This window comes from Manacus vitellinus, unplaced genomic scaffold (assembly GCF_001715985.3).
Source record: "Manacus vitellinus isolate BGI_N305 unplaced genomic scaffold, ASM171598v3 scaffold_3_pilon, whole genome shotgun sequence".
NCBI lineage: Eukaryota > Metazoa > Chordata > Aves > Passeriformes > Pipridae > Manacus > Manacus vitellinus.
In genome coordinates this window covers 623,123-641,332 of record NW_021940535.1, presented here as the reverse complement: position 1 = coordinate 641,332, position 18,210 = coordinate 623,123, and the positions used below count along the sequence as shown (strand labels likewise).

At 38.1% G+C, this 18,210-nt stretch overlaps 1 protein-coding gene across 1 annotated transcript in view; it reads left to right on the top strand.

Annotated features, from left to right (window-relative positions):
• LOC103755396 (integrin alpha-9) overlaps positions 1–15,691 on the top strand; it is a 121,127-nt gene extending 105,436 nt beyond the window's left edge. The window contains exons 14-15 of the mRNA XM_018075097.1: positions 2,002–2,121; positions 14,592–15,691. Coding sequence (XP_017930586.1) covers positions 2,002–2,121; positions 14,592–14,690 — 219 coding nt within the window. The 3' untranslated portion in view covers positions 14,691–15,691. The remainder of the gene's footprint in view (positions 1–2,001; positions 2,122–14,591) is intronic.
• Positions 15,692–18,210: the final 2,519 nt, after the last annotated feature.

The following is an 18,210-nucleotide window of genomic DNA, read 5'->3' as shown; positions in this document are numbered from 1 at the left end:
GAAGGATCTCTGACTATTTCTTTATGGGAACACCTTGACAAAATATAGCCCTTCTCACCCGCTTTCTCTCATCTGTAGCTGTAATTTTTGTGTCTGTTTGCTGAGGATGCTTACAGAAACAGAAATGTTCATTAGTGGGATCTCGGGAGGCTGTCCTATCCTGTCTACCACTCAAAGCAGGGCTGTTGCCTGCACTCACTCAGGATCCCCATGGCTTTCTCTGAGGCTTGGAAACGGGCAGGGTTGGAGAACTGAGGGCCTCTTTGACTCCTGTACCAGTGCTGCCATCTCCTTCCTTTTGCAGCCTTTTCCTGAATGCCCACCTTCAACATTCATATAAGTTGCATGGTATTGCATTCCCTGGGCTGTCTCATAAATGAAACTGTTTGAACAGGGTCAGCAGTGAGTGAATGTATCTAATGGGTCTTTCATTAGCCTCTTAAAGATGTGTATCTTGGGATTGTGTAATTGTATGTGACTGCAACTCCTGGATTTTCACTCACTTTTAGCAAATAATTTTTTTTTTAATTTAACAGTTCATGTCTACAAAATAGTTTTGACATTTTTAAGCAAAGATGATGAAAGTGGTTTGTGGAGGAGGAAGAAAAACTAACTACTTCATTTTGTAAAACAAAGCCAGACTAACCAAATGTATTCCCTCTAAAAAGTCCCTACTGCCTCTCTGCATTTGTTCTATATTAAATTGCAAACTTTAACATAGAAATAGCCCTCACTGAGGAGAGCTGTTTTTGAGTTTTCCACTGAGGCACTGGTTTTGATTGAAATAAGAGACTGAAAATTCACATAGGGTATAGGAATAATATAATTTGCTCCCATTTTCTTCTTAAGACAGATGGTAAAGGAAGGATCTCTGTTGGCTGTATTTCTCTGCCATACATACGAGAGGAGAGAAGAAGAGGGGAGGGGAGAGAAGAGGAGGGGAGGAGAGGGGAGGGGAGGGAGGGGAGGGGAAAGGGAGGGACAGGGGCCGGGGGAGGAGAGGGGAGAGGGGAGGGGAGGGGAGGGGGGGAGGGGAGGGGAGGGAGGGGAGGGGAGGGTAGGGAGGGGGAGGGGAGAGGGAGGGAGGGGACAGGGGAGGAGAGGAGAGGAGAGGTTCGGAGAGGAGAGGAGGAGGTTCGGAGAGGTTCGGAGAGGTTCGGAGAGGAGAGGAAGGAGAGGAGAGGAGAGGAGAGAGAGGAGAGAGCAGGAGAGGAGAGGAGGGAGAGGATGAGAGGAGAGGGAGGAGAGGAGAGGAGAGGAGAGGAGGAGGGAGAGGGAGGAGGAGGGAGGAGGAGGGGAGGAGGGGAAGAGAGGGAGAAGAGAGGGAGAGGGAGAAGAGAGGGGAGGGGAGAGGGAGGGGAGAGGGAGAGGAGAGGGGAGAGGGAGGGGAGAGGGGAGAGGGAGGGGAGAGGGAGAGGAGAACTATCTGCATTCCCAGAAGAACCTATGACTGCACATGCCCTTGCCTCTTTCACACAATGTGTCCTGTGAAGCAGAGCAGGAATGATTTGTATTTAATAGGAATGTATGAGTTGTCCAAATTTTTTGTGAAAAAAAAGTTAGCCAACTCATTACAAGCATTTCATGTGAAGCATCAGGGTATTTGGCAGGGCCGGAGCGTGGTGAGTAAGACAAACTGTGCAAGATGTCATAGCAATCCCTGCCAATCCAAAGGATGGAGTTTTTCATGCAAAACTTTGTGCACCTTGGTGGCCCAGCACCAAAACAAGCTCAGTGTCTGGGCTTGGGGATTGACAGGGTAGGTGTTATTTTGGAGTGGAAGCTGATATTCTTTGGATGTAAAACATGGCTACTCAAAGTCCACTTGAAAGCTTTAAATCCCTTGTGAAAAATAGATGGAAAGCACTAAATGCATTCCATATTTGTTTGACAGATGAAATATGATCAGGGAGGCCATGGTGCAGTGTCTCATAAGATGAGTACAAGAGAAAACAATACAACTTCTAGTCATAAAAATATCTTTTTCTAATTGCTTTGTAGGTGGTCTTTGAGGCTTTGCACAATCTGGAGCCTCGTGGATATGTTGTCGGATGGATCATTGCCATCAGTTTGCTGGTGGGAATTCTCATCTTCCTATTGCTTGCTGTGCTCTTATGGAAGGTAAGGCAACAGATGCAACATAAGTACCAAAGCTAGTCCCAGAAAAAAAGCTTAAATTTATCCTTGTATTTTTAACATCTATTTGCTTTAGGAACTGAATAATTAGTCAGTAAAAACAATTTCATATACAAGCTTTCATGAGGGACAGGGAGGGATTCATGATGTACAGAAGAAGTGAAAAAGTGGAGGTTTTTAGGGCCTGGTTATTAAAAGTTGAAACCTTTGATACCATTTCGGGACAACAGAGTGTCCCTCTTAGAAATCTGCCGTTATATTACTCTTAGGTACTTCGCATTTGTATGGTTTTCTGATGACTGAGGCTCACTGATTTCAGCAGGATTTCCTGAAAATTGTGTCAACTTTGCTTGACCAGCAAAAAAATTGGGTGCATGTCTAGGAAAAATCAGATGGTAGCTACTGTTTTCCAGAGGTAGATGCCCTGGGGAGAGGAGTTTCCAGCAGTAAATTCTTCACATCCCTCACACAAGGAGTTCCAGATCAGTTAGTTACCAGAGGAAGAAGCACCTGGACCTGTTAAAAGACAGCCTTCCCACTGTCTCTGATAGGATACAGTTCTTTTACCCCAGACACTGTTGCAGGGTAAAAGTGGGCTTATCCTGATAGTTGGCAGCAGCCATCTTGTGTGGTAAATATGAAGGGGAAGGAACTTCAAGTGTTTTAATTCCTCAGTTCCCTGCTACCAATCCATAAACTTAAAAGACCACAGTCAAGGTGAGGGACTGTCTTTGAGGGAAGTAAATCTCAAATGCACACATGGGAACATGTCCAACACTATTTTGCTTCCCATGGCAAACATCCAGCAGTCTGACTCACACTGTTTAGCAGCACGTGTGCTGCAGGCTCTGCTAGCCGGCTGTGTTGGGACTGGAGGTCACAGGTCCAGTGTGCTGCAAAAGGACATATCGCTGCAAGTCATCAGGCTGTAAAATGGATTTACAAACCTGGGCCAAAAACTAGCCATGCAATTCTTATTATAGATTATATAGTTGTGTGTATAGTTGCGTTATGGATTATAAAGCTACTTCATATAATATATAAATTTTATATGAGTTATAGATTTAAAGTCTTTTTAAAGTCAGTTTTGAAGATTTTTAAGCATATACTGGCCAGGTTAAAATTGACTGTGCTTTCCATTTCAAAAACAATGTTTGACCACAGTCTAGAATATCTCATAACTTCTGTTTTTCTGGCATCTAGGAAATGCTTTTGCTTTCTGTGGCAGAAAGAGTTAAAGGAAAAAAAAAGTCAGTGAAATTAAGAAGGGAGAATAACCATGAGAATGGAAAAATGTGAGATTGGAGGAGACCCAGGGTTTATGTCTCAATGACACAATTTGAAAAAGGAGTTACTGCTGCTGATTTCATATAGCTCATTTCCTGTCATAAAAAGGCATGTTTGAAAATGTGCAAGATAAGAAGAATATCACCTTTCACTGTGAGTCTCCAGGAGAAACTCGCACAAGGTCAATTCTTAGTCTCTACTAGAGTTAATACAGTCCTTTGCTTCCTGGGTTAGTCTTGAGACTTGAGCTCTTTTAAATTTTATAGAGATCATTCAGTGAAGAAGCTGCCATTTTGTTGAATGAAAGCTTTGAGAAATTTTGAGAGATTCCAAGTAACAGTAACTATTCCAAGCAACTAACACCAGGTTTACATAGCCCTTTTTGCATGCAGATGTGCTGAGGTGAAGAAAGGTGAGATGCCTTGGTCAGAGTCTGTGTTAGAGACAAGTCAGGCTTTGCCAGCTGTACTCCAGTGCTTTATCCATAGAGTTGCATGATTAGTAAAGGATTCAATAATTTAGGATTTTGTTGTAGAGAAAAGTGATTAAAATTGTGTAGCTGCTAGTATCAGGTGGTGATTGGTCAAAGGACTCAATAATCTTGGAGGTCTTTTTCAGCTATAATGATTCTATGATTGTATATATATGTGCATGTGTGCACATTTGTGTATATATATGTGTATATATATATGTATATATGTGCATATATATGTATGTATATATGTATACATGTATTCCTCCCCTACATTGAAATCCAAAGAGGTTTTGTGCCATAATTTTATGTCCCTATGCACCTCAGGGGAGAGGGGATGGGGTGGTTTTTTTTTTAAAAATCAGTTTTATTTCATTGCAGCATTGATAGAGAAACCTGTTGAAACTGAGTGGCAGTTTCATATCTTTGATGCAAATTGTTGTGCCTATTCAGAGTTCACATGCTTCTTCTTTTCTGTACATGTAATTCTAAGATCCCTACCTGTAGGAACTACATAGCCCATACCTGTCCTGTCTGTCCATAAAATCTGCAAAAACTGTGACTTGGTTTATGCTCTCTGAAATTCTTCTTTCTGTAGTCCTCATTGCATTTTGTACAGTTTTTCTGATAACTTTTCAATTTTATTGGTTTTGTTACCCACTTATCTAGTTGCTTTAAGTGAGTTGTTACTTGCTATCTTGTGTAGGCTTCTCAGGGTACTACTCATTTGATACAGATGCTAGGTTCAGTAGACCTAGAATTAGGCTTTTTCAATATTATCCTGTTATAAAAATGCAGATAATTAACTTCTGTGATTCAAGACCAAACCTATACTATCTCCCAAACATAGATAGATCTTCGTTATGGATAACATCTAGGAAACCTTGAGGAGGGAATGGGACAATGAAAGTGATTGTACAAATAATTAGGTTTTCACCAGGCAGAAGTTGTGTGGATCATTTGAAGTCTGTTTATTTTCTTCTTATTTCTCGCTTTCTGAACCAAAGCAAGTATCACAAAATGTTTGTAGACCCTTGGCTTACCAAGAGCAAAAGGGTTGTATTCCTGCAACAGTGACTCAAATGTTGGGTTTTTTACAGTAGATTGATAGGTTTACAGTAGGTTGATTTGCTGTGCTTTTTGAATTCTGACTGAATGTTACAGGAAGATTGAGTTTGTCATCTTTTATTTTTCTCACACAAGTAAATGGTTAATGCTGCTGTTATAGCCAAAACACTGCATTCACCAGTGAGTTTGCTAGCTGCCATGTAATATTTGTTCACTACTCTCAAGATAGGCAATATTTCAGTGGTAGTATGTGTCCAGTACGTGTAAAATGCCTTTGTTATCTTTCTTGATGTAATGAGCTATGTAAATGTGTAACAATAATATTGTGGCTGAGTGTTCTCTCCAGTCTCAGTGTCCTCAAAATGAGAACTGTGCATGGCAGGGTACTCTGAGAACACCACAGCCATTGCAGTTGTGTTGCTCTTATTCTGGCACTCTGTGAACAAATGTAATCCACTGGCTTGTGGTTCAGAACATCTTTCAGAAAAGAGGAAAGATAGCCATCATTTTCAGGAGTCCAAACCAGTAAAAAAATGCATATGTAGACTGAAAAATTGCAAATACGTACCTAAGGTTCCAAGGCTCCCCACTGCTGGAACACAACATATGTATTTATTGGAATTCATTAGCATCCCTCAAACCCAAATGCCAATAACAGAGCAAATGTGACTTACCTAGTCTGAATTCTGTTTTTAGGCTTGGTTTCACAATGAGAAATGGTGTATTATAACTTACACCAGCCATAGCTGTTTCCTTCTGATTTGACTAATGCATGAAAGTGACTTATTTTGATAATTATGGACATGGTACAACTTTCATTCAAATATTTTTGGCAGATCAAATATATCAAAATATGATTTTAAAGCTAATTTTTATTGATTCCAAAAATAGTCTTTAATGTTCAGTCTTGGGTTTTCAAACAAAGCCAGAAGTATTTCAGTAGTGTTTCTTTTTTTTATTTGGAGAGAAAATGGAAAATATGGATCGAGATATGTTTTAAATTAATTATGCTTATAGGAATGATATCTCTAATTACTGTCCTATTCCCTGGTGAGATTCAGTTTATTTCCAGACATATCTGCAGTAGACATTATGTTCTTTGAGAGCAATAATCAGAGATGAACTTTGGATGATGGTTGTGTTCATTCTGTGACTTTAAAAAATAAACTACGTAGTAAAATTTTGCAATGGGAAAAAAATCTTTATTTGGAAATAGTCATAAGTTTTAATGTTGGCCAATTTGCTTTTTAATTACACTTATAAATATAGCTGTCTTGCAAGTTACTGTACACAGTCACCATACTGCAAGAAGTTCAGGCTTTGATTAAACTCAAGTTACCAGAACTCAGCACTGAAAGATCTTTATAAGTTCAGTCGCTATGGAAGAATTTGATTCCTAGCAGCTGTATCTGATCCCAGTGTATTGTAACTGATGAACATTGTTATGGCAGAGAAGAATTAGCAATGTACTCAAAATTGTGCTTAACTTTTAGCTTACTTTCATCTAGCCTGGCTAACTGACTTGAGATATTACTGCTGGTACCTGGGGTGAAGATCTGTAGTCCTCCATAGATTTTAGAAGTAAATTTATTTCACATGCTGTAGTACTGAAACACTCATAGTTTTTAAACACACATTTTATTAGACGATTACTTTGTAATGTTGAAATAATAAGAAAAACTGTTTTGGTAAGAACAGCCAGTCAATTCATAAACTTAGCTAAAGCGAACATTAGATAAACTATTATTTTAACTAAATACTCTATGACTATCTCAAAGGCCAAATGTTAAAAACCAGTCATTAAGGCTAGGTACCTCAAAATAGAAGAACAATTCAGACTGGCAGGATGCATGGAAAAGATGCATTTAGGTTTGTGAAACAGATAACTGCACACATCAAGGGACACCAGTACAGAAAATCTGATTTAGTACTTTTTTATTTTTTAATTAATATAACATACCTTGCCATTGTCACTGATGCTAGAGTGTCAGCCTATTAATGAACAATTTGTTCCTCTAACCAATTCTTGTGTAACTTTTCTCGCAGGAGTTGTTCAATTGGCTTCAATGGAGCTACTTGCTTATGTGGTGAATAGAGCTGGTAGTTCTGGTGTTTACCCTTGGAATATCTTTACTATGTAGGTATGGTCTAGGTTGCATCAGACAAGATTTATTCATCTAACCTTTGATTAATTTGTGGATACATAATATCTTTTGTTAAGGACTTAGTATGTACAGTACTTCAGAAATGAATGCTTGTAGAGGAGAACTAATCTTTGAGCAAGCTGCTGAACTTCTCTTTGTCTCAGTTCCCCAGCTGCATAAGTGTATATTGTGTATATTGTGTTTGTGTACAGCCATTTGTGGAATGGTGATGTTTGAATCATATTTATACTTGTTTCACTGAGCAAATGAGGACCTACATTACAAGACAGTTAAGGAGTTTGCCTCTCAAAAAGTCAATGAAAGACTGAATAATTAAACCAGACCTCTGGAGCTCTAATGAGGTTATCTTAGCCACACTATCATCCTTTCTCCTAAATACACATTTTCTCCTTTAACTCCTTTACAAACACACCTTTACGTCACAGTGGGACCCAGAATTGGCAGTTTGCCAATTCTTGGTGGAAAAGCTGATAGACATATCAGTTTGTGACACCTATGTACTGTGGCAAGTGTCCTTTAATTGGGAGAAAGAACGTAGTGCATCATCTCGGAACTGGTAGTTTGCGAGGATTATCCAGGACCACACAAACCCAAGTGCAAAGTGTTTTTACCCACCTTCTTGACAGTAGTAAAGTGAGTTGCACTTAATAACCAGTTATCTAACCCTGCATGGGGAAATGTTCCATGCTTCTAATCTCAGCAGCACTGAAATTGGGGGTGTTGTTGCTCTGCCAACTGGTGGCATTTAATGGGGTGAGGTTTCTGGCCCTGCTTTGACCCATGATTAGCTGCATATTTTTCTAGCTGTAGTACTGTTTGTGTGAAGGCAGAAGTACGCAAGGAGTATGCACCCAAAAAAAGTGAGGAGATTAATTCTCTGTAAGTTAATTCCTTCTGAAGTGCCATGAGGTGAATGGCTTGAGACTTCTGCCTAGATTAGCAATGTGGCATTAAAAGATTTGTGATGTAAATACATACTGTTCAGCAGGTATGACTGGATAGTGGTTACAGTAGATAAAGAAACTATGCTAAAGCTTGTGACTAAGGCACTGAACCTTGTTATGTTGTCAAAGCCTAGTTACATGGAGATTTCTTCAGTGGTTCTTACATTTTGTTTCATTTTTTAGTTACCCCTCTGACAGTGCTTTACTCCCTTTTCTTTTTACTTGTTGGTTTGTACTGTGATTGGTAACCTTGTCAGCATAGGCATACTGTTAAAAATAAATACTTTCTATGTTCAGCTTAACACCTCAGTATGCACTGGAGAAACTTAATTAAAAATAGTACAAAAACTCACAAAAGTCTCTGATATAGTCTTGGATCCTGTTTGAATGTTTTTGTTCACAAACCTCTATTCCTAGCTCAGTGATAGTCTTGAAACACTGCCGTAAATCAATACATAATGCTGTTTTTGCAGCAGTACGTAACTGTTTCTTAATGAATCATATTAATGAGAAAAAGACTTCTAAAAAAAAGCTAAACATTCTTCTTCAATCTCCATTTCAAACTATTTATCTTTTTATTTGATTGGGAGAATAAGCCCTGTTGGATTATGAATTATAAAAATGTTTTAGAAATTTATCCAATGGTGACTATAACAAAAGCAGTGATATTGCTTGCCCTCTGATCAGCTTTGTTTTTTTCCCAACTGCAAATTAAATTTTATTTTGTAATCTCATCACTCTTCAAGCGTACTTATAATTGGCACCCTAAAGAAATAGCCACAGAACCACACTGCAGGAAATGTTAGGTAAGTGTTTATACTTCTAGAGTTTAGAAAAATGTAAGGTCCAGTAATTCAGCCTTTGGATGAGCACAAAGTAGCAGCAAAAAAAAAAAAAAAAAAAAAATTTACTGTGATGTTAATTTTGACTTTTGACTGAAGTTTTCAGTTTGTGTGAGTACAGGAAGAATGTAATTCTATGTGAGTGTTGTTAGATATGACTTTATGACTTATCTGTGATTTTTAAGGGATTTAAATCTGGCATGACAGCTAAAGGGAGTTGTCTGTGCTAGAGACTTTTAATACTCACGTTTGAATATAGGACTTGACAATGCTTCACATGGCAAGAAATCCCTTCACAATAACAGGTGTAATCCCTCATTCCAGACCAACACAGATTTTCTGTTGCTTTATTGTTCAGTTTTGCCAGAAACACATTTTCTGCTCAGCATACACTGTAGATGGCAGTAAGGTCATGCTAGAAAAGGGTACATGAGCTGGAATAAGTAAATTAAAGGAAGTGTGTAAAACCTATGGATGGTTTCAGGTTTTGAAGTGACAAACACTATCCAGTCCTTTCTGAAGATGCTTCAAGTAAATATTAGAGCTGCTATAAGTAGGTGGCTTAGAGTCAAAACCTGAAGCACCTCCAGTTATTCTAGCCCATCTACCCTTTTCTCATTTTCTGCATTGTCTTTACTGGCTGATGCCTCTTCTTCCATTATAACCCTTCAGCTTCCCACAGTGCTCTTTCCTTGCTTCCTGCAAATATTTCCTGTTGTCCTTCCTCTCATGAGTGCCTTCCCTAGGCAGAAGTTTACTGATCAAAGTATTTTCCTCAGTCCTTTACTTGGGTGTAGTTGTGTGAACTCACAGACTGCCTGATGGGGTCACAACTCTTGACGTGGGTATTCCTTTGCTCTGTACATACATCTGTATGTGTACACACATGCATATATCTGTATATATAGAAAGCAAAGTTTGGGAGAAATGAACAATACCATGAACTCATTACCATGAAACGTGTTGGAGACCATCGGCCCACTGTAAACACCCATTCTACAAATGAGATCACAGCAATGCTCCTGTTAAAGCTGAGGATCTCTTTTCCTCTTCCTTGCTCAAAATTCAGGACTCAATCCCAGCAGTGCTATCCTCACTGTATTTTCTCAGTTCCCTTAATGACTTTGCATTAGCCATGGAAAAGAGATCTTCTGGTGTTCCTTCAGCTCCAGTGATAAAAGAGCCAATATGTGCTCAGCTCCATGTTGTATCAATTCTTCTGCTTTGGTCCAAGTGTCTGCCTCCTTATTACCTCTCACTCTATCCTAAATTCACTTTTTCTCTCCAGCTTGCTACTGGTATTAATCAGCCCTTGCCGTACAGGTTAATATTGGTATAATTTTTAATGAAATTATTAATTGTAAGGAGAAGGATATGCAGGTTGTATGGAGTCTTGCGAGACAATGACTGTGTTGTGATTTCTTCATGGTCCTTATCAAAAAAATCCCTCTCTGGTGATGATAGGGATCATCATCACATTAAATGGAAATATCACATTAAACGGAAATATGCATTAAACACTAAGGAACAGTATCGCATAACAAAGCACATCCTTGTCTTTCAAGGATGGGAAATTTATCTAATCCCTGACCACTATATCTAAAAATGTTAAAAAAAATAATCCTTAAGGTTCAGTTTCTCTTTTTGCCTGCACTTAACTCCTCTACATAGTTTTAGAGTATTCACATCATTTACAGCAAGTAAACATAATTCTTTGTAATGGGGTCACCTCTGGATGTAGGAATTCATGCTTTATTAATATTTACTATGGTTTTCAGCTCACTTTTTATCCCTGCTGAAAAGTTATACAAAAGCACTGTGTATTCAGTGAAAAAATAGTAAAATACCAAAATGCTCATAAACAACTTTTAAAGACAATTCCTGAAGCAGATGTTCAATAACAGACATTTTTTATGAAAATAACAGTGGGAAGGAGTTTGAGTTTGTTTGTTTGGCCCTCAAGGAAATTAAAAAACCTTTCTATAATTTTGATTATAACTTCAAGTGAAAGTTTTATTATATCAAGGATGTGTTTGCATGAAGGATGGAAACCTTAAGGGTTTAAAACCTGTTTTTAAAACTAGAAATTAAACTTCTCTTGTTAATCTAAGGAAACAAAGTCCTATGGCAGTTTTCTAATGAAAAACATGTAGGTCTTATAAAAACTGATAATACAAAAAATGGCATCCACTTTTTCAACACATCTGCTCCCTGAACATATATAAGTAATAGCAGCAGATTCCTGGGAATAAGTAAGTACCTATGATTAATCCTACTGCGGCAGAACAACAGAGAAGTATTAGGCTCTTACACTTTTTTTTTCCAATATCAATATAATAATTCACTTCCATTTTAGACTGAAAATCTAGAGAAACTTCAACTATTTGCTTCAAGCCTCATTGAGCTGAATTCTGTTGGCATTAATGGTGAACTTTCACTGGGATTTTATGGTGGTGCTATCTTGAGGATGTCTTCTAAAAATAAATCCTTTGCGCTAGTATAGCTTGTAGGTTCAAGTACAAAAATTACTAATAAGAATTTTTTTCTGCTAAAGAAAGAATTTGATCTGATGTCTAGAGTAAGTTTGAAGGATGGGGAACTAGAAAAACTCCTCTTTAATTTTCTCTTCTTGAATCCTTGCAGATAGTGCTTTGAAAGATGCTAGGAAGTGAGGGAGACGTGGCCCTCTGAAATTCAACAGTGTCACTTTTTTGAGGTGATTTTTCAGAACAGGACCACCACTATCCCTGCATTTGCATGTACATAGCAACAGATAAAGCTTTGCTTCTGACAGATGGGAACGATACTACGTTCACAGTCTGTGCACAAGAATTTCTATGAACAAATGAGTTTTAAGGTCTAATTTCACTTATTAAAGGGGACTTCCAGAAGGTCATGGGACCTTCGTAACCTCAAGGTCATGGACATTTATGTATATGTCTACCTATTGTGCATTTATAACGTCGCTGTAGGTCTTGTGGTTTAGGAATTATATTCTCCAGTTACGCTACCACTGCCTCCACCACACTTCCACCACTTCCTCCACTTGATGGACTGGAAGGAATCCCTTCTCCCTGGAAGAGACTCCCTTCCACCATCCCTGGGAATGACCTGAGGTGGTATAGTATAACCTCCAGGTCCTATCCACACCCCCTCCTGACCACAGCAAAAATTAAACCTGTCCTTTTGCTGCCTTTATTGGCTGCTCCTGTATGGGGCAGAGAATCTCTCCAAAAACTGGACCATTTTCTCCCACATTTCATGCCGCTCATGGCTATCAATCCTTGAGGCAGATCTCTGAATGACCTTCCTAAAGGAAAGAAATTACCTTCTCTTTCTTGACTCTAAACATGGTGTGGACTGCACTGAGGAATCCTGGCAGTCTTGGCAACAAGAACATGCTTTCCTTAACATTCAAGTGAATTTCAAAACTTCTGAAAGCTGTTGTAACAGGCCTGAAGGAGGAAAAAGGGGTGAAAAGCTAGGGAAAATCACCCTCCCCTGTTCTCCTGCAGACTGGGTACAATTATTGATGGACTCCCAAAGGTAGGACCCGAGGTAAGGGTAGGAGAGTGACACTGAATACACATCCCAAATCACCCTCATTGTCCTTGACTTTATAATTTCATAAGCTGATATCAGACAGTACAATGACGGAGCAATCCTGATTCCCCTCCCTGCTCTGAAAAAGAGCACCACGAGGAGCACGTAGGGGAATATATACAGGGTTAGGTACCCCACCCACATGAACAGACCAAGCAATATTGTGACCAGTGGCTCTGTACCTAATACAACAAATGCTTAGATCAAATTTGTTTTCAACCCACTCTGGACAGACCTGTTATTTTCTTAACCCTTCAAGCCACACATTGGGTGCCAAAGAAGGCTGTCATGACTTAGGAATGGTATTCACCAATGTAGTACTCCCACTAAAACCACGTGTCACTCACTCCTCCCCTCCCATGCAGCAGGCTGAAAAGGAGAATTAGAGGCACAAAAGGTAAAGATCACAGGTTGAGATAAGAAAAATTTACTGGAAACAGCAATGAGATAGAAAACGAACAGTAACAGCAGCAAGATTAATAACAAAAGCTCACAAAAGAGAGAGAGTGATTCACCTACAAATGACTCACTGAGCCTGAGGTGACTGCAACCACACCACCCTGACTGCTCCGTCTGGCTTGGAAACAGTGTTACCCCACTGCTCCCTCCGGCTTTCAAGCCAGTGCCATCCCATTGCTCTCTCCACCATGCTTACTTGATTTGAAGAAACCCCTGCTCCTTAGAAGAGACTCTCTTCCCCCACCCCCAGCAGTGGCATGAGATTGTATAGAATAACCTCCAGGTCTTAGCCATCCCCCCTCCTGGCTACTGCAGAAATTATCCCTGTCTTGGCCAGAATCAGGACAGTAGGTGTATATGTAATGTACACAAATGCACTCAGCAGGGTACACTTATCTCTAGAATAATGGCATGTCCCAGTGGTCCACAGTTACCAAACAAAGGGGCTTGTTAGACCACGCTGCAGCTTCTATGTCCTTTGCATAGGAGGCAAGAAGCAGAATGAGAGGATGGTGTGTGCATTCTCATGCTGCTGTGAATTCAGGATGTAGCTGGGGGCACTGGCAAGGACCTGAGCTTTAGGAAACCCTGCTGGAGAAGCAGCATTGGCAGATTGACCATGCTGCCTTTCACACCCCTGTGAGTTAAAATACACTAGAAGAAAGTGAAAGTTGCTGAAAACTGAAATTAAAAAGTCCAAATTAAGAGAATATTAGTTATGACAAGACAGCACAAAATTTTCCTGCACATAGCCAGTTTGGGAATAAAGGGTGGCAATAACTAGTTCATAAAGGAAGACTAAAACATCATGTTTTACACAGCAGGAGTAGAAAAACAAGTTTAGAGTGGTAGGAGTTATGTAAATATTTCATTATGGTGAACAAAATATTGATTCCCTGATCTCAACAGTGCTAAGTTTGAGGAGTTATTCTTGAATGGTTACCAAAGTCTGTTATTAAAATAATTTTTGGTTTTTTGAAAGACTTAAAAAAACCCAGAGATATGAGAAGTTTTTCTCCAAACTGAAATGAAACCCACTTGCATTTCTTAAAGTACAAGGGTTTAGGAAGCAAGAAGATGTGCAAAAGGAATTATCGGTAATGATAGCTGGAATTGAGATGCTGGGACATGGGTAGGTGTACTGTATTCCTCTGATCCCTGTTGTTTTGTGCAGTTGTGGACACTGAGAGTATCATTCATAAAACTGTCAGCATTTACTCGGGACCTGAGTGTTACTCTGACTTTAGGTTCAGCTCCAAATTTTGCATTAGTCTCCATTTTAAACCAATAAACCTGTATCTGCCTCTTCTGGTCTGTTTTATTAGGAATACTTTATGAGCATTTTTTTTTAAAGTATGCTTTATGTAAGAGGACCTCTTACCTCTTAGTAGTTCATCTATAGGGAGCAGAGAATTTGTGAAGATTTGGGACCCAGTTTGATCTCATTTATACTGATGTAAATAAGGAGCTATGATTTCAGATTGGCACTTGGAGGATTAAATACTAACTCCTGTGCTGGTTTTTTCTGCACACCATTTTCTGTCCTCACACTGACAAATTAAGTTTCAGTTTAATGATAGTGTAACTTACCACTGTCATCTCTTCTGATTTGCAGATGGGCTTCTTCCGCCGGAGGTATAAAGAAATTATTGAGGCCGAAAAGAGCAAAAAGGAGAATGAAGATAGTTGGAACTGGGTCCAGAAAAACCAGTGAACTGCCCATGAAAACTAAAGCCCAGTCATGTGACACGTGCTCACTAGCCTATAGGTCCTGCTCTCATATCTTCCATATGTGGAAGAAGGAATCTTCTCCAGATTTTTCGGAGACCCATTGATGCTGTGTCTTTATCACTCAAAAAAAACTAGGGAACATATCCTGAGGCAACCACTGTAGCCATGTCAGGTGACTGGAGCAATTCATACTTCATTTAAGAGTTGAACTTTGAACTTTGGTAACCAAGCTGCAGTGCAGAGCAATATTTATGAATCCAACTATTTGGTATACCCTCAGGGGAAGACTGTTACCTAAAAATATATTTTATAAATATAAGCTTTTTATATTGAGTATGTCTTTATATTTGTATCAATGTTTTGTAATTTCTACTGAATAGTATATAGTTCACTCAAGCACTGATATCTGGCTAAATCTTTGAAAATACATATGTGTATATATAAATTCTATTGTACTTTTAAACTTCAATGCGAGAGAAAAGAGATTTACAGAGAAAAGTGATTGAAATCCTCATATGCTTAATTGAACAGGCTTGGTAGTATTGTGTATAGACCATTTAATGGATATAAGCCAAAATCTTTTCATAATCTCTTTCTTTGAGTTGAACTTGTTGTTTGATTTATAAACTAAAGAATCTAAAGTATTTCACAGTTGTGATAGCTGTGATATTCTGGATCTTGAGCCTGTCCTTTACTGGCCTGAATGGGAGAGGATGAAAACGCTTCCTCAGTGATATGTAGCAAGATGTAGATTGCTTTGGTTCACTGAAGAAGGTATCACAGAATGTTTTCCTTTGGGAATTTTTCTCTTGCAATCTCTAGGATTTTTATAGTAGTCTAGGATTGTACAATTGAGATACCAGAAGGATATAATTGGGCCGACCATTATGGCATTGGTAAATTCTTTGGAATAAAAAAAAAATTAAATGGAGCCATATTAATATTAAGAGGTATATTTTTAAAGCTACTGTTCAAGATTGTAATCTGTTGCTATCAAATCAAGTGATAAATTGCTACAAGCTACGAACATTATGTCTCCTTTGTGAGTTATATACATAAGTCATGAGTTTGTTTATATGATAATTTTGAGATGCAAGGGTTAAAATGTTTGGATCTTTGAGTCTCAAGATTCCCTGTCTGGGTATTCCAAGTACTGAATGTCATCCTTCTTCAACCGTTAAGAAGGAAGTTTAGGCTAGGTGCAGATGTTACTGGATCTCAGATTTCCACTTTGGTTGCTGGTAATTACTTAACTCGTTTGTTGAATTAGAAGAGACCTAGTTGTAATTAATTCAACCGTGTTTCTTTAAAAAGCTCTTGGATTTCTGAATAGAAATAGTGGAATTCTGTAAGACTTGGGTTTAGATTCTACTTGTGTTTTGCACTTTGTGTAAATAAGAATTAAATGTCATGTTGGTATAAAATCCATTTAAAGGAAAGAAGGGTCAAGCTCATTGGTAGAAAGTGAAACCAGGATTGAAAGGTTGCAGGATGTCTTATTCCTTAAGGGTATGATAAAAGAACATTATATCCATTATAGCTTCAAATTTTAAAAACTAAACTCATCCATATTCCTGTTTGCTTTTTACCCCCACTGACATTAAGTGTCTTCTATTACTACAGTATTGATCAGTATTTATTAACTATTAACTATCTGCATGCATTAGGGAAAAAATAGTTTTAAAGTGAATTAAGTTTATTGATTCAACATCTGACAAGAAAAGCTATTGGTCTATTCAGTTATTTTTCTTAAAACAATCATTGGTGACTTGACAGATTCTGTGTAACAAATGATCATTTAAGCCAGAATCCAAGGCAAAGTGCTGTTAAAATCACATGTAGTAGAGTACAGATTTTTCTTTAGAGTGCAAAAACAAAAGGCTTGTGGCATTTGACTGCACTGTTGTATTATCACAGAGAGATAGGATGGTAAAATGGCTTGGGTTGGAAGGGACATTAAAGACCTAGTTCCAACCCCCCTGCAGGGAAGCCTTTCACTAGATCAGATTGCTCAAAGCCCTATCCAACCTGGCCTTGAGCACTTCCAGAGATGGGACATCTACAACTTCTTTGGGCAACCTGTTCCAGTGCCTCACCATCCTCACTGTAAAGAATTTCCTCCTAATATCTAATCTGAACCTGCCTCTCGCATTAGAAGCTGATGAATTTCTCACAGTATGATATTTCTGACATCAGTTAGTTTTGCTGGTATATTAACTTAATTTGTCTGAGTTTTTCTATTACAAAATATCTGAGTTGGACAGAAATTGGATACGAGATTGATTCACAACTATGAATTGAAAAAGAAACTGCTTAAAGTACTTGCTGAAAAAAAAAAAGAGACTGTTTATTAGCTGTTAGAACCTGCAGTATCCACCCTCTCTAAAACTGAACCCCTCAAAAATTCCTAAGAAGTAAATTTGCTGAAAAAATAGCTCAGGGAAAAAGTGAAATTATTTGTGAATTTAACTGAATTTAAAAGTTTCTATCTGAAAAAAAATGAGGAAGTTCCCTTTGAAAAGTTGAAATGCTTAATTTTCATTTTTTAAACAGAAACTTATTTTAAAATCTGCCAAAAATGTTTCATTACAATATTTTAAAAGTACAAATTATTTATTCCTTTGAGACATCTTTTAAAAGTGTATAAAGAGAAGAGTTAAAAAGGGTAGAATACCCATTTAGCATTTATATTTTGTTGGACTTTTTGTTTTGTTTTGTCTCAAGGCAAAAATGTCTCTCTTATTTGCTTAAAGTAAAAAAAACAAATAAAAATAAATCCTATTTGACTGAGCCCATACTGGACTTTTTGGATTTCTGACCTGAATTGTCAGAGAATTGATCCAGCTCAAGTCATCCTTTAATGAAAATCTAGTTGTTGCCCAGATGAGTGCCATATTCTTGAAATGATCCACAAATTCTTAGTGTCATTACTGTTAGGCCCTCAGGAGATCTGTTGTAAAATAGGGGTTTGGTTTTATATGTATACTCTCCATATTTTTTTCTTTCTTTTTCTTTTTTTTTTAGTCAAGTTCTATTGTGGCTCTTGTATGCTTTCAGTTAGGATAGTCAGATGTGACAATGAAACATATCAATCCTTCATATTAAAATATTGTAGATGCACCTTTCCACTCCTTAAAAAGCAACCAAACAAAAATTCCCACTAATATCAGTTGGTTGCAATCATTTTTTAATCCTAAAATCTTACGAAAAAGTAATATATGTCAAGAATGTGTAGGAAATAACTATGCTATAGATCTGCTGGTTTGGTTGGCGGGGTTTTTTGTTTCTTTTTTATTTTAATTATGAAACTGTTATAAATATAATTGTATCAAAATCTGGAGACATGGTTACTTTGGAAATTGCTTTTTCAGCTCTAAGGTTCCTATGTGTCAGCTGCTTGTTAGTTTCTTTGTGATGTTCCAATTCTGCAGCAACTGAGGGTAGTCATTGTACAAGTTCTCTCCAGTTAATCCATTTTGAGACAATGTCTTTAGTTGTCTTGG